The sequence below is a fragment of the Rutilus rutilus genome (genome assembly GCF_951802725.1).
Source record: "Rutilus rutilus genome assembly, chromosome: 21".
Lineage (NCBI taxonomy): Eukaryota > Metazoa > Chordata > Actinopteri > Cypriniformes > Leuciscidae > Rutilus > Rutilus rutilus.
In genome coordinates, this window is record NC_140226.1 from 9,635,914 (window position 1) to 9,648,339 (window position 12,426).

Genomic DNA, 12,426 nt, shown 5'->3' on the forward strand with positions numbered 1-12,426 from the left:
CGTCATCACTGCGCGCTGTTTGCGCAGCCACGTAAGCTGGCTGGGTTCATTACTACGCTCTATTTTTCCCCACGTGGATGCATTTTGTATTGTAATGCGCATATTATTATTTCATATCAATTTTATATAAAAACAAAACAAAACAAAACAAAAAAACAGCTGCATATGTGTGTGGTGGGAAACACGTTAACTATCACTGAGTATATTTAGAGATCGTAAATTGTAAGGTGCACACAGGTGTTTGACTGTGACAAAGTGGCTCAGTCAGTCTGTAACCTTCAGGCGTGATGGCAACTGTCACACTAGGAGGAGTGTATTAGTGCAACACTGACAGTGATTCTTCACTGTCTGCCCCCCGGATGACACATGAAGTGTATGAAGCTCCATCTGATCTGATTGACAGACTACTTTAGGTAAGAACACCTGCATGTGGAGCAAACATGTAACGCATTAGTTGTGCTTGTGTTGATGAGGAACACACAGCAGCATGCGTCCAACAACTAACCAACGATAACAAGGAAGTGCTATTACGTTTCACTAACTAATGGTAGGGATAACTGGGTAGATCATTCAGTAAATGCTAACATATTTACACTTTTACATGAATTATGGTCCAAGGGAGTGCATTTGGGGTAAAGTTGAAATTGCAGTCTAGTACAACTGCCAGGACCTGTTAACCCTGCAGTGCCTGGTAGGGAAGTGTTCACCTTCCTTTATTAACCCCTTGGACTCTTAAAAAAACATGCTAATACCATCGCACTGTGATATGTAACATGGTACTTTAAAATGACCGTACTCTTTAGAGTATTACTGTTGGGTTTTGAAAGTAAAATTTATATTTTCTCTGTATAGAATTTGATATATACATGCATATATGTAAATGTAGTTTAAATCTTTCTTGACAGTCTCACTTTGAGATCTGAGGTTGTTAAATTATGTTATACACTTGCATTTAAGCCATTAATCTGTGCAATTTTAACATAATGAAAAAGATGATAATTGCTGATTTTTGCAATACAGCACATATTTCAATTGAGATCCACCAAAGTACTGTAGACATGGAATTTAAAATAAATATTATTGATGCTAATTCAGGTCACAATTCACAGTACCTAATGGGATGACGTAGATTGTTTGCTCCCGAAGTCATTATTTTATTAGGTCTATGTGACATATTTCCAAGGGAAGAGGATATTCAATGTGTTAAAATGGAGGCTGGGATGTGATTTTATTAAATGGAAATTGATTGGATGTGAAAAATGTGTTCTCATACTACTAATTGGTTGAAATGTAACTAGGGTTAAAAATAAGAGGAATTGGTGATGCAATTCTGCACAATAATACCAGCTATGTGTTATAGAATGGGGTCCTTTTTGATTTCATGTTGACGTTGGGTAGGTTCACAGTCATATTTCGCCATTTCCAGATTTTTCAAATACTTTCTTGCTTCAATTGAAATGTTGTGATGTTGTGATTCATCTCAGAGCTGCTTGGTTTGATTCAAGGCATCTATCCAAAAACGCCTAGAAGAACTAAGGCCACTAAAAAGCGGGCAGTAACTGTGCTGTGGTATAGTGGTACTTTCTTAAAGTCACAATGAAAACGAAGTACTAGAGACAGATGTAACTTGCACCCGAGATTATCCGAAAAGAAAAAATGTAGGGCGGGAACTTGATTCCAAGCATCAGTTGTTGATTGGATGGATTTTGAGATGTGGGCGTGGCATTCAAAAGCAGAGGCAGATAAACGTGAACTTGCAGGCGAGTTTTAAGCGGACTAAATGATTAGAGAAGACCTTCAAACGTCACCAGAGAGAAGTCCGAAGTCTAGACTAGAAGTTAAAAAAATTAAATGCAAACATGGATGAATCGTTCACAAAAAGATCTGTAACATGCATTTTGTACTTTAAGCAGACTAAATGATTGCAAAAGTTTTCATCAGAAGGTCTAGTTATAAAATGTTGATTATACAAATGAGACGTATACATGTATGAAATGTTCACCATACACATAACATGCATTTAAAAAATAGATGCCAACTTTAAATGTCAACATACTAGCATAACATGAAATCCTGACCTGATTGAGTAAGTACTGAATGTTCTATCAGTGTGTGTGTGTGTGTGTGTGTGTGTGTGACATGTTTCAGGTCGTCATCAGATTTGCAAGCCGATGGCTTTGACCTTTGTCCTGATCACGCAACAGAGACTTTAAAATCACGCTTCATGCCTGAAGTCTCAGTATGGATCCATCGGCAGCCAAGTACTTCACTATTATTGATTATGTGATATTTGCGTTGCTGTTGGTGGCCTCCATGTCCATCGGGCTGTACTACGCCTTCACCGGAGGTCGCCAGAGCACCACGCGAGAGTTTCTGTTCGCAGACAGGAGCATGAAGTGCCTGCCGCTCTCTCTGTCTCTCATGGCCACCTTCCAGTCGGCTGTGGCCGTCATTGGCACGCCGGCTGAAGTCTACACCAATGGCACGCAGTATTGGTTCATTGGCTGCTCTTATATTCTGGGTCTCCTGATACCAGCACACATTTTCATTCCTGTGTTCTACAGACTGCACCTCACCAGTGTTTATCAGGTACACATATTATTTAGAGACCACCCTAGTAACCCCATAACAACACTCTAGGCGAGTTTTTGCACCACTAACCTGTTCTTTTGTCATTGATGCCTTTATTAAACATGCTCACGTCTCATTCGCCTGCAGTATTTGGAGCTGCGCTTCTGTAAAGCCGTCCGTATATGTGGCACTGTTACATTTATTTTTCAGATGGTAAGCTCTAGCATCTCTGTTGTGAAATAAAGTTTCCATTTTTGCATATTTAATGCATTCAGTGGCTCAGAGAGTTACTGTGTGGGTCTTTTTTGCAGGTCATTTATGTGGGTGTTGGCATCTATACACCGGCTCTTGCACTGAATGCAGGTAATGTTGCAACAAATTTCCAATAAATATTAACATTATATTTAATACATAAATGTCTCTGCTTTGACATATGTCTGTCTCTAGTTACTGGTTTTCATTTATGGGGAGCAGTACTGGCAACTGGGTTAGTCTGCACTCTATATACGGCACTGGTAAGATTTTTTGTTTTTTTGTTATTTAAGGTCAACATGATATGGATTTACAGAAAAAATGTCTGTCTTTGTAAACTTTCATCAGCTTGCGCTGCATCTAAACATTTATACGTCAATCCATTTTAATTTGCTAGTTTGTTTTCATTGTCTGAAAGAAGTTGTAATAATTTTAGCACGTTTGTCCTCCTGGTAGGGTGGGCTGAAGGCCGTGGTGTGGACCGATGTTTTTCAGACAGTAGTCATGTTTACTGGTCAGCTGGCCGTCATCATTGTGGGCGTTCAGCAGGCTGGTGGTCTGTCTGAGACCTGGGTTAAAGTCAGAGACGGTGGACGCATCTCTGGCTTCGAGTAAGTTCACTTGAACTGGTTTGGTGTAACCCTGGTGTCCTGGCTAAATTCCCTCCATTTGGCCCTTATCAATCATGGCCTCCTCATCACCCCCATCCACTGAATTGGCTCGATCACTATAGCTGGTGTGTGGTGAGCGCACTGGCGCCTTTGTACTGTGGCTGCCATCACATCATCCGGGATGCTGCAAACAACTGGTGTTTGAGGAGAGAACCCTGACATGGTTGTAAAGGGCTTTGAGTGTACATTAGTACATATGAAAGTGCTATATAAATGCTTCATTCATTCAGTCAGTCACTCACCCTCAAGTTGTTTCAAACCTGTATGAGTTTCTTTCTTCTGCTGAACACAAAGGAAGAAATTTTTAAGAATGTTGGGAACCAACCAGTTGATGGGCCCCATTGACTTCCATAGTATTTTTTTCCATACTGTGGAAGTCAATGGGGTCCATCAACTGTCTGGTTACCCATATTCTTCAAAATATCTTCTTTTGTGTTCAGCAGAAGAGAGAAATTCATACAGGTTTGGAACAACTTGACGGTGAGTAAATGATGACAGAATTTATATATTTGGAAGAACTATCCTTTTAATGTTCAATGTGGACCACAAAACCAGTCACATGGGTCAATTTTTTTTAAATTGAGATGTATACATCACATGAAAGCTGAATAAATAAGCTTTCCATTGATGTATGGTTTGTTAGGACAATATTTGACCTAGATACAACTATTTGAAAATCTGAGGGTGCAAAAAAAAATATTGAAACAAATCGCCTTTAAAGTTGCCAATTTATGTTCGCGATTGTGTTGCATTCACTCACAAAAATAAATGTTTTATATATTTACGGTAGGAAATGTACAAAATATCTTCATGGAACATGATCTTTACTTAATATCCTTATGAGTTTTGGCATAAAAGAAAAATCAATAAATTTGGCCCATACAATGTTATTGTTGGCTATTGCCACAAATATACCCGTGCGACTTGTGACTGGTTTTGTGATCCAGGGTCACATATATTATACCACTTTTCACAATATTGTTCCAAAGCTGATAAATTATTTTCTACTGTTAAAACTAGGACTGTTAAAAATAATAAATGTTTAAATAAATATTAGTGCTGTCAAATCAATTAATCGCATCTAACATAAACATTTGTTTATATATATGTGTGTGTGTGTGTGTGTGTGTGTGTATATATATATACACACACACACACATTATATGAACAAACTTTTATCTTAGATGCGATTAATCGCAATCAATCTATTTTACAGCACTACTAAAATAATAAATATGTTAATAAATAAAATAATTGTGATGTTAATCTCATCATTTCTATCTGGCTGAAACTTGAAATTGGTCAATGTGTTAAATTATTACATTCATTTAATATCTTAGTGTAATGTGTTTTTAACTTTTACCTTCCCTAACAAATGTATTTTCTGCTTCTATTTTTCTTGAGGTTAAAAACCCCTGTACTAAATGACTTCTCGCTTTAATACCAAGTTTTGACCTTGAGACCTTTCTAAATCTTCTGACTGCCTCAGCACATAAGTAGTGAAAGGAACAAACCTCAAATCCTAAGTATTAAATCTAGACATGTAACTCATCCTGTACTGTTTGTGCTACTGACATGAATGATATTGTATTGATACTCAAAGTCATTTCTCCAGTTGACTGACTCTGTCTGTTCAGCCTGAATCCTGACCCAACGGTGAGACACACGTTCTGGACGTTAGGTGTTGGAGGAGTGTTCCTGATGCTGTCTCTCTATGGAGTGAACCAGGCTCAGGTTCAGAGGTACCTCAGTTCTCGCACGGAGAAAGAAGCCGTCATGTAAGCGCTCCTTTTACCAGACCCCAAAGGCTCTCAGATGAACTTTATAACTGTCCTTCTTACTTATGTGTCGTAATTCTTGTGCAGGTCCTGCTATATGGTGTTTCCGTGTCTTCAGGTGGCCTTAATGCTCAGTTGTCTCATGGGGCTGGTCATGTACGCTTGCTACGGTAACAACAGCCCTTTAGAACAGCAGTACATCACATCCAAAGACCAGGTTAGCAGCACCAAACTAGTACCACATTTACAATGATCTTATAGTTGAACAACAGACTGCATATATAGCTCCTGAATGGAATAGTGAATTTCTGTGATGTTCTTTGACTTTATAGATGGTGCTCTACTTTGTCATGGACATGTTACAAAACTTCCCTGGACTTCCTGGATTGTTTGTGGCGTGTTTGTTCAGTGCATCTCTCAGGTAACATTATTAACCCGCAATCATATTTCACAAATCATATTTAAGTAAAAGAAAAATGACTATTATAGTAAGAATCTAATGGCAATGTTCAATGAGAATGATTTTGAATAATCAAAATGCCCCCCAAAAATAATGAAATGCAAAATGCATAAATGTAAATATTCAAATGTAATTTATTGCTGTGATCAAAGCTGAGTTTTTTTAGCATCATTACTCCAGTCTACAGTGTCACATGATCCTTCAGAAATCATTATAATATGCTGATTTGAGAGTCAAGAAACAATTATTATTAATGTTGAAAAGAGTTGAGCTGCTTCGTATGTTTGTAGAAAATTGATTCTGAAAATGATTATTTGATAAATATGAAGTTTATTATGAAAAGAAATTTATTTGAAATGGATATAAATGTCTTTACTGTCAAATAAATTTGAATTTCTTTCAAATAAAATCATACTCAAACTTTTAAATGGTAGTGCATATTCATGCAAATCTGCTTTGTTTACTTTTGTCTCTATAATAAACTTACATTCTGCAGAGATATAGCTAAAGACAATAGTCGGTGCACAAGCATGCTTAAAAATGTAAAAAGCAAACTTTATTTGTAAAATAAAACGGAAATGTTCTCATTCTCATTCACAGTACAATATCCTCAGCGTTGAACTCACTGGCCACGGTGACCATAATGGATCTGATCAAACCCCATTACTCAATGACGGAGGCCAGAGCCACTCTGCTCTCGAAGATGCTGGGTGAGACATTATCTTGAATGTTTAGCTCTCTATTTGAAATGATTTCCGTCTTCCCACTGATGCACAATGATAGAATGTTTCATCTGATTTCCCCTTTTGCTCAAAGTGATCAAATGAAGCTTTCAGTGAGCATGTTTATAATGGATGATTATATTCCTCATCCAGCCGTATCATATGGGATTATATGTCTGGCTATGGCTTATGTCGTCCATTTGATGAACAGTTCAGTTCTTCAGGTAAGCATACATGCTTTTTATAAGTGCTGATGAATTATTGCTGTAATCAGCTTATTTTAAGAAATCAAAAATATATCCTGTCTGTGTAAATTAAAAAAACATTAATTCTTATTAAAGCTACAAAAGTAATTCAGTCAAGAGCAGTGAGAGATTTTCTCTCTTTTGTTGTTTGATTAACATTAATGACAGACTTCAGCAGGTTTATTAGGCTGCTGTCACTTTAAGACCAAATGCATGGATCCAATATACTGTTACACGTGCATTTTCTTTCTCAACTGTTCACTTAAGACATAACTGACTATGTTTACTAGGACACTTGCAAAGATGGGCATTTTGACACATAAGTGTGTGTATTTAATCGTTGAAGACCAATTTGGTGCCAAAAAAAAACTATTCAGTTCTCGCACGCTCTATGATCAGCGGCTTAATGTGTACGTGTCTCTCAGATATCGCTCAGAAACAATCTCACAGCGAAATTAGTTCTCTTTCGCTGCTTAATGCGCTTCAACTGTTTAAAATCACTTGTTTTTAAACCACAATGCTTAAAAACCCACACAACGTCGTTTTATCTCACAATTCTGGCTTTTTTCAGAATTGCGAGTTTATAAATGTTCATCTTGTTAGAACGATTGCTTTGTACACTGTAATGGGCTAATAAAAAGGAGAGATTTTAAAACGGTTTCTTCTCATTTCAATGTTTCCATCTTTATTTATTTAGTGAAAATCTGGGTAATAAGTTGTTAGGGGTTAACAGTTTAGGACCCAAGGACCAGATGTTTGAAAGAAGACTCGGAATCAGAATTATAAAAAATGTAAGAAAAGTTTTACTGAAGAGATAGTTTGCAGTTTTATCAGCAGAAGTCAGCTTCAAGACTCACACAGGAGTTCGTAGGCCGCCCCGCTTACAGTTACAAAGATCACAGCAGTTATACCATTTCCAAGGTCTAAGCTACGTCATTGCTTACAGGTTGAATGATTCTCATTGGCTAAGAAACATATACTGATAGACTGAAGCATATCTCCATAGATTATGCAGCTGACACTCAGACCCTGAAGTTAGGCACGTCGTGACCTTCCAGTTCTCAGATTTGGGTTGCTGGGTGCCAGCATGTCTCGAACAACAACTCAGTCAATCTCCAACAATGCCAGTGGTTCCTTAACCTGTAAGCAAGAAGACTAACACACACACCGACACACAGCTTTTCCAAGGTTGGATTTGGCCAGGCTCTAACTATAAACAGGAGTCTCGTCTCAAAACATCAAGATAATGCGTTCTTTCTCAAGGAGAGCTACATTTTAGTCTAAAGTAAGGCTTTAACAAAGAAATGGTCCCTTAAACTATTGGCTTCAATGACCCCTATGTGTTTTAACACGTTGAAGACCTTTCTCAAACACAAAACATGTCCCTGTTTCATTTCTGGAAGCCAGGCTAAATAAGCAAGCACTGTTACTGCATTCAGATATCAAATACAGACATTAAAGAATACATGAAACGAACATTTCAGTAATCACACTGGTAACTTCTATAACACAGTAAAATCTCCAGAGAAGTCATTCAACTCATTTAATATTTAGAAGGAAAAATATTGATGAATACCTTGATTATAATCACTCATTACATATACATTCCAATCCAACCCCTTCAAAGTGAAACACTATCCCTTAAATATCCACTTTGTTTGAACTCGTTCATTCGTCTGGCCTGAAAAATCGTCTTGCGTGGAATTACTTCTTCACAGAAACTTTGCGGTTTAATGAGATAATTAAAGATTTGAACTTGAATCAATCATGTAATAAGCAGAATAATGTACATCCAGTCTGTTGTTATCGCAAAATAAACCAGATAATACAAGACCCGGCACAATCATCCTGTCAGGGTTAGTTTTGCGATAACAATCGGCTGGATGTACGTTATCGCTTACTTAACCTCTAGTTGTGTGTTTCGCTTCCAGGCTGCTCTCAGTATCTTCGGGATGGTCGGTGGGCCACTGCTCGGCCTGTTCTGTCTCGGCATCTTTTTCCCATGCGCCAATAGCATTGTAAGTTCCTTCTTTCAATTCATCAAACCATCAAACTTCTATAGAAACTTGTTAACTTGTACCAGCACGTAAAAAATAAAAATTCTGACTTATTCCCCCCACGATTTCAAGTTTATAACTTGAAATTCTGACTAGTTTTCTATTGATTGTGAGTTTCTATCTCACAATTCTGAGTTTATTTCTCACCATTCTGACTTTTTTCTTGCAATTGTAATTTTATATCTCAAAATTCTGACTTTATTTCTTGCAATTGCGAGTTTTTACTCACAATTTTGACTTTTTCTTTTCACAATTCCGAGTTTAGCTATAAGATCTGAATTGTGTGATTTGTGAGATAAAATGTCATAATTAATTACCTTTTATGTTTTTATTCTGTGGTGGAAATCAGCGTAAATAATTTTTAACATAATGACGTTTTCTCTTTCTCATTCAGGGAGCTGTAACGGGACTTGCTGCAGGTCTGCTCATAGCTTTCTGGGTTGGCATTGGTGGCTTTTTGTCTCGGATGTCCAGTTCTGTAGTTCCTCCATTCAACTCTACTAACACAGTAGCAGCCGGCCCTGACAACATCACCATCATAGATGCTGCCAGGTGACTTGTAGATCAGTAACATGCAGTGTAATGTAGATGCATCTATTTTGGGAAAGAATTGAAATGCTTTTTCTGTTTTTCAGCAGACCTGTAGGGCTGCATGGCTTCTACTCTCTGTCCTACATGTGGTACAGTGCGCTCAACTCCTCCACTGTGGTGCTTATCGGACTCATTATCAGCTTCATGACAGGTGAGAAACAGTCACCTCGAGAGCTTCTGATAGTATTATTACAGCGCGAATTAGCGTCTGGTTTAAGACATGCTTTTTTTGGGGTGGTAAATAATGGCGCAAATACCAGTAAATTAACTAGCGCAAACCTTAGTAAATCACCTTGCATGATTGATTTAAAACTGTCCTCCTATAAATTTTAGTCTGAAAGGGAAACTCCTACAAATGCGTATGCAATAAGATCAGCCACAGAAATAACCCTGTCCACGCCTTTTCAGTGCTAATTTTTCACTGCTTGTCTTTAGTAAATTGAGATGTTTTTTAACGCCAAAAGAGGGTTTGCATTGGCGTAAGCTGTTAGTAAACCTGGCCTTTAGTGTTGTGGACTAGATTTTCAATAGAGAAATCACACGCTTAGACTCGGAAAGGCCGAGCAACCACTCCGTAGCAACCAGTGTTATGGTTAACTAAAACTTAAACTATTAAAACTAGTGTAAATTGAAATAAAGTGGATAACAATTTAAAATAAGGTCTCATTACTTAACATTAGTAAATGCATTAACTAACATGAACTAATAAGCGATATATTTTTAAAACAATTTATATTAATGTTTAAAGTTAAAGTAAAGGTTAGTAAAAATATAGTTGTTCATTGTTTGTTCAAAACTCCTCGGTGGCAAGGCATCGGGGGTGGAGGAGATCCGCCCTGAGTACCTCAAGTCTCTGGATGTTGTGGGGCTGTCTTGGCTGACACGCCTCTGCAACATCGCATGGCGGTCGGGGACAGTACCTTTGGACTGGCAGACCGGGGTGGTGGTCCCTCTTTTCAAGAAGGGGGATCGGAGGGTGTGCTCCAACTATAGGGGGATCACACTTCTCAGCCTCCCTGGGAAAGTCTATGCCAGGGTACTGGAGAGGAGAAACCGGCCGATAGTAGAACCTCGGATTCAGGAGGAACAGTGTGGTTTTCGTCCCGGTCGTGGAACACTGGACCAGCTCTATACCCTCTACAGGGTGCTGGAGGGCTCATGGGAGTTTGCCCAACCAATCCACATGTGCTTTGTGGATTTGGAGAAGGCATTCGACTGTGTCCCTCACGGCGGCCTGTGGAGGGTGCTCCGGGAGTATGGTGTCCGGGGCCCTTTGCTAAGGGCTATCCGGTCCCTGTACGACCGGATCGGGAGCTTGGTTCGTATTGCCAGCAGTAAGTCAGACTTGTTCCCGGTGCGTGTTGGACTCCGGCAAGGCTGCCCTTTGTCGCCGGTTCTGTTCATAACTCTCGATTTACCAGTCAATCTACGTTCCTACTCTCACCTATGGTCATGAGCTGTGGGTCATGACCGAAAGGACAATATCCCGGATACAAGCGGCCGAAATGAGCTTTCTCCGCAGGGTGGCTGGGCGATCCCTTAGAGATAGGGTGAGAAGCTCGGTCACTCGGGAGGAGCTCAGAGTAGAGCCGCTGCTCCTCCACATCGAGAGGGGTCAGTTGAGGTGGCTCGGGCATCTTTTCCGGATGCCTCCTGGACGCCTTCCCGGGAAGGTGTTCCGGGCATGTCCCACCGGGAGGAGACCCCGGGGAAGACCTAGGACACGCTGGAGAGACTATGTCTCCCGGCTGGCCTGGGAACGCCTCGGTGTCCCCCCGGAAGAGCTGGAGGAAGTGTCCAGGGAGAGGGAAGTCTGGGCATCCCTGCTTAGACTGCTGCCCCCGCGACCCGGTCCCGGATAAGCGGTAGAAGATGGATGGATGGATGGATTGTTTGTTCATGTTTGTCCACAGTGCATTGAGTAATGTTAGCAAATACAACTTTTGATTTGTAAAAGTAAAAAAATTAACATGGACTAATATTAATAAATTATGTAGAATTATTGTTGTTCAGTGTTCGTTCATGTTAACTAATGCTAACAAATGAAACCTTATTGTATAGTGTTAGCATAAAGCTGAAATAAAAAAATGAATGAAACATAAATATTAAGAAAAACATAAATATTAGAATTGTTGCCTTGTCAACTAAATGAAAAAAATAAGTTGAAGTTGTAAAATGACTAAAACTAGAAATAAAAAAATAAAAGTGACAAAAGAACTTAAAATTGCTCAAATTAAAATTATAAAAATAAAATAAAAATTCGAAATACTAAAATAACACTGATAAATAAAAACTGTGGCGACCACCTACAACACCCTCGCATTGTTGTGTTGAGTGTTACAATGGGCAAGCACCATTCAAATCTTCAGAAAATGTAAAAATACAGTTTTATTATTTATATATATATATATATATGCAAAACATTTTCTACTGCAAAGGCCGAACAAAAGGAGACGATGTGGCGTCTGGCACAGTGTATCCGGTGGTGAGAACCGCACGTTCCCTTCTGTACAAGCTCGTGGAGCCGAGCGCTTGCTGCGCGTCCCATCCTCGACACAAGGTAAGGCGCTACTGTGACTCCACAATAAAATGCCTTGTTGCTTTGGGTGATTTTTACTGTAGTAAAACTGCTTCTGGCAGATTGATGGTCATAAAGAAATAAATGGGAACGTAAAGGAGGATGCTGGAACACAGGAAGAGACAGAAACATTTCTCCCATCAAACCCAGTGTCTCATGTGGAGCAAGAGACCTCTGTGTAGCAGAAATGCCATAAGTGCTCTGTGCTCTAGTGATAAGTATTGTAAATATTTTGTATATTGATGGTGTCGGTAATGCTAAACGGTAAGAGTTCAGTTTGACTGTTATTATGTTGAAGAGAGACTTGTGCCTGGGTGTACATTTGTATAATGGACTGTATATTTCTGACACGTTTGTATTCTTTTGTATGTGTAGCTGCTGTATACAAAACCAATGAAAGCTATTTTACAGCATGCACTAAAATGTTAATATCTGTAAAGATGTAAAGTACAAATGCAATGTTCTGCAAATCAACTTTTCTAATAAAACACGTGTGCATTA

At 39.0% G+C, this 12,426-nt stretch overlaps 1 protein-coding gene across 2 annotated transcripts; it reads left to right on the plus strand.

Moving 5' to 3' along the window:
- The first annotated feature begins 10 nt into the window (after positions 1-10).
- slc5a6b (solute carrier family 5 member 6) lies at positions 11-12,426 on the plus strand. 2 transcript variants are annotated; one of them, XM_084392923.1, is made up of 16 exons: positions 11-413; positions 2,149-2,589; positions 2,719-2,784; positions 2,883-2,934; positions 3,019-3,086; positions 3,280-3,434; positions 5,132-5,272; positions 5,360-5,489; positions 5,605-5,693; positions 6,333-6,442; positions 6,608-6,678; positions 8,631-8,717; positions 9,151-9,308; positions 9,392-9,498; positions 11,786-11,907; positions 11,988-12,426. In XM_084392923.1, the coding sequence occupies exons 2-16, from the start codon at positions 2,242-2,244 to the stop codon at positions 12,105-12,107; spliced, it is 1,824 nt and encodes a 607-aa protein (XP_084249049.1). In that variant the 5' UTR covers positions 11-413; positions 2,149-2,241; the 3' UTR covers positions 12,108-12,426. The 2 variants fall into 2 exon arrangements, with proteins under 2 accessions (XP_084249049.1, XP_084249050.1); XM_084392924.1 differs by having other exon boundaries at positions 76-413; positions 9,395-9,498.

What these genes read in the sequence shown, in the direction of transcription:
- slc5a6b (XM_084392923.1), top strand. Translation starts at nt 2,242, where the DNA reads ATGGATCCATCGGCAGCCAAGTACTTCACTATTATTGATTATGTGATA. An exon ending in ACGGAGAAAGAAGCCGTCAT is followed by an intron (nt 5,273 to 5,359) that starts GTAAGCGCTCCT and finishes ATTCTTGTGCAG; the next exon opens with GTCCTGCTATATGGTGTTTC. An exon ending in TGAACAGTTCAGTTCTTCAG is followed by an intron (nt 6,679 to 8,630) that starts GTAAGCATACAT and finishes TTTCGCTTCCAG; the next exon opens with GCTGCTCTCAGTATCTTCGG.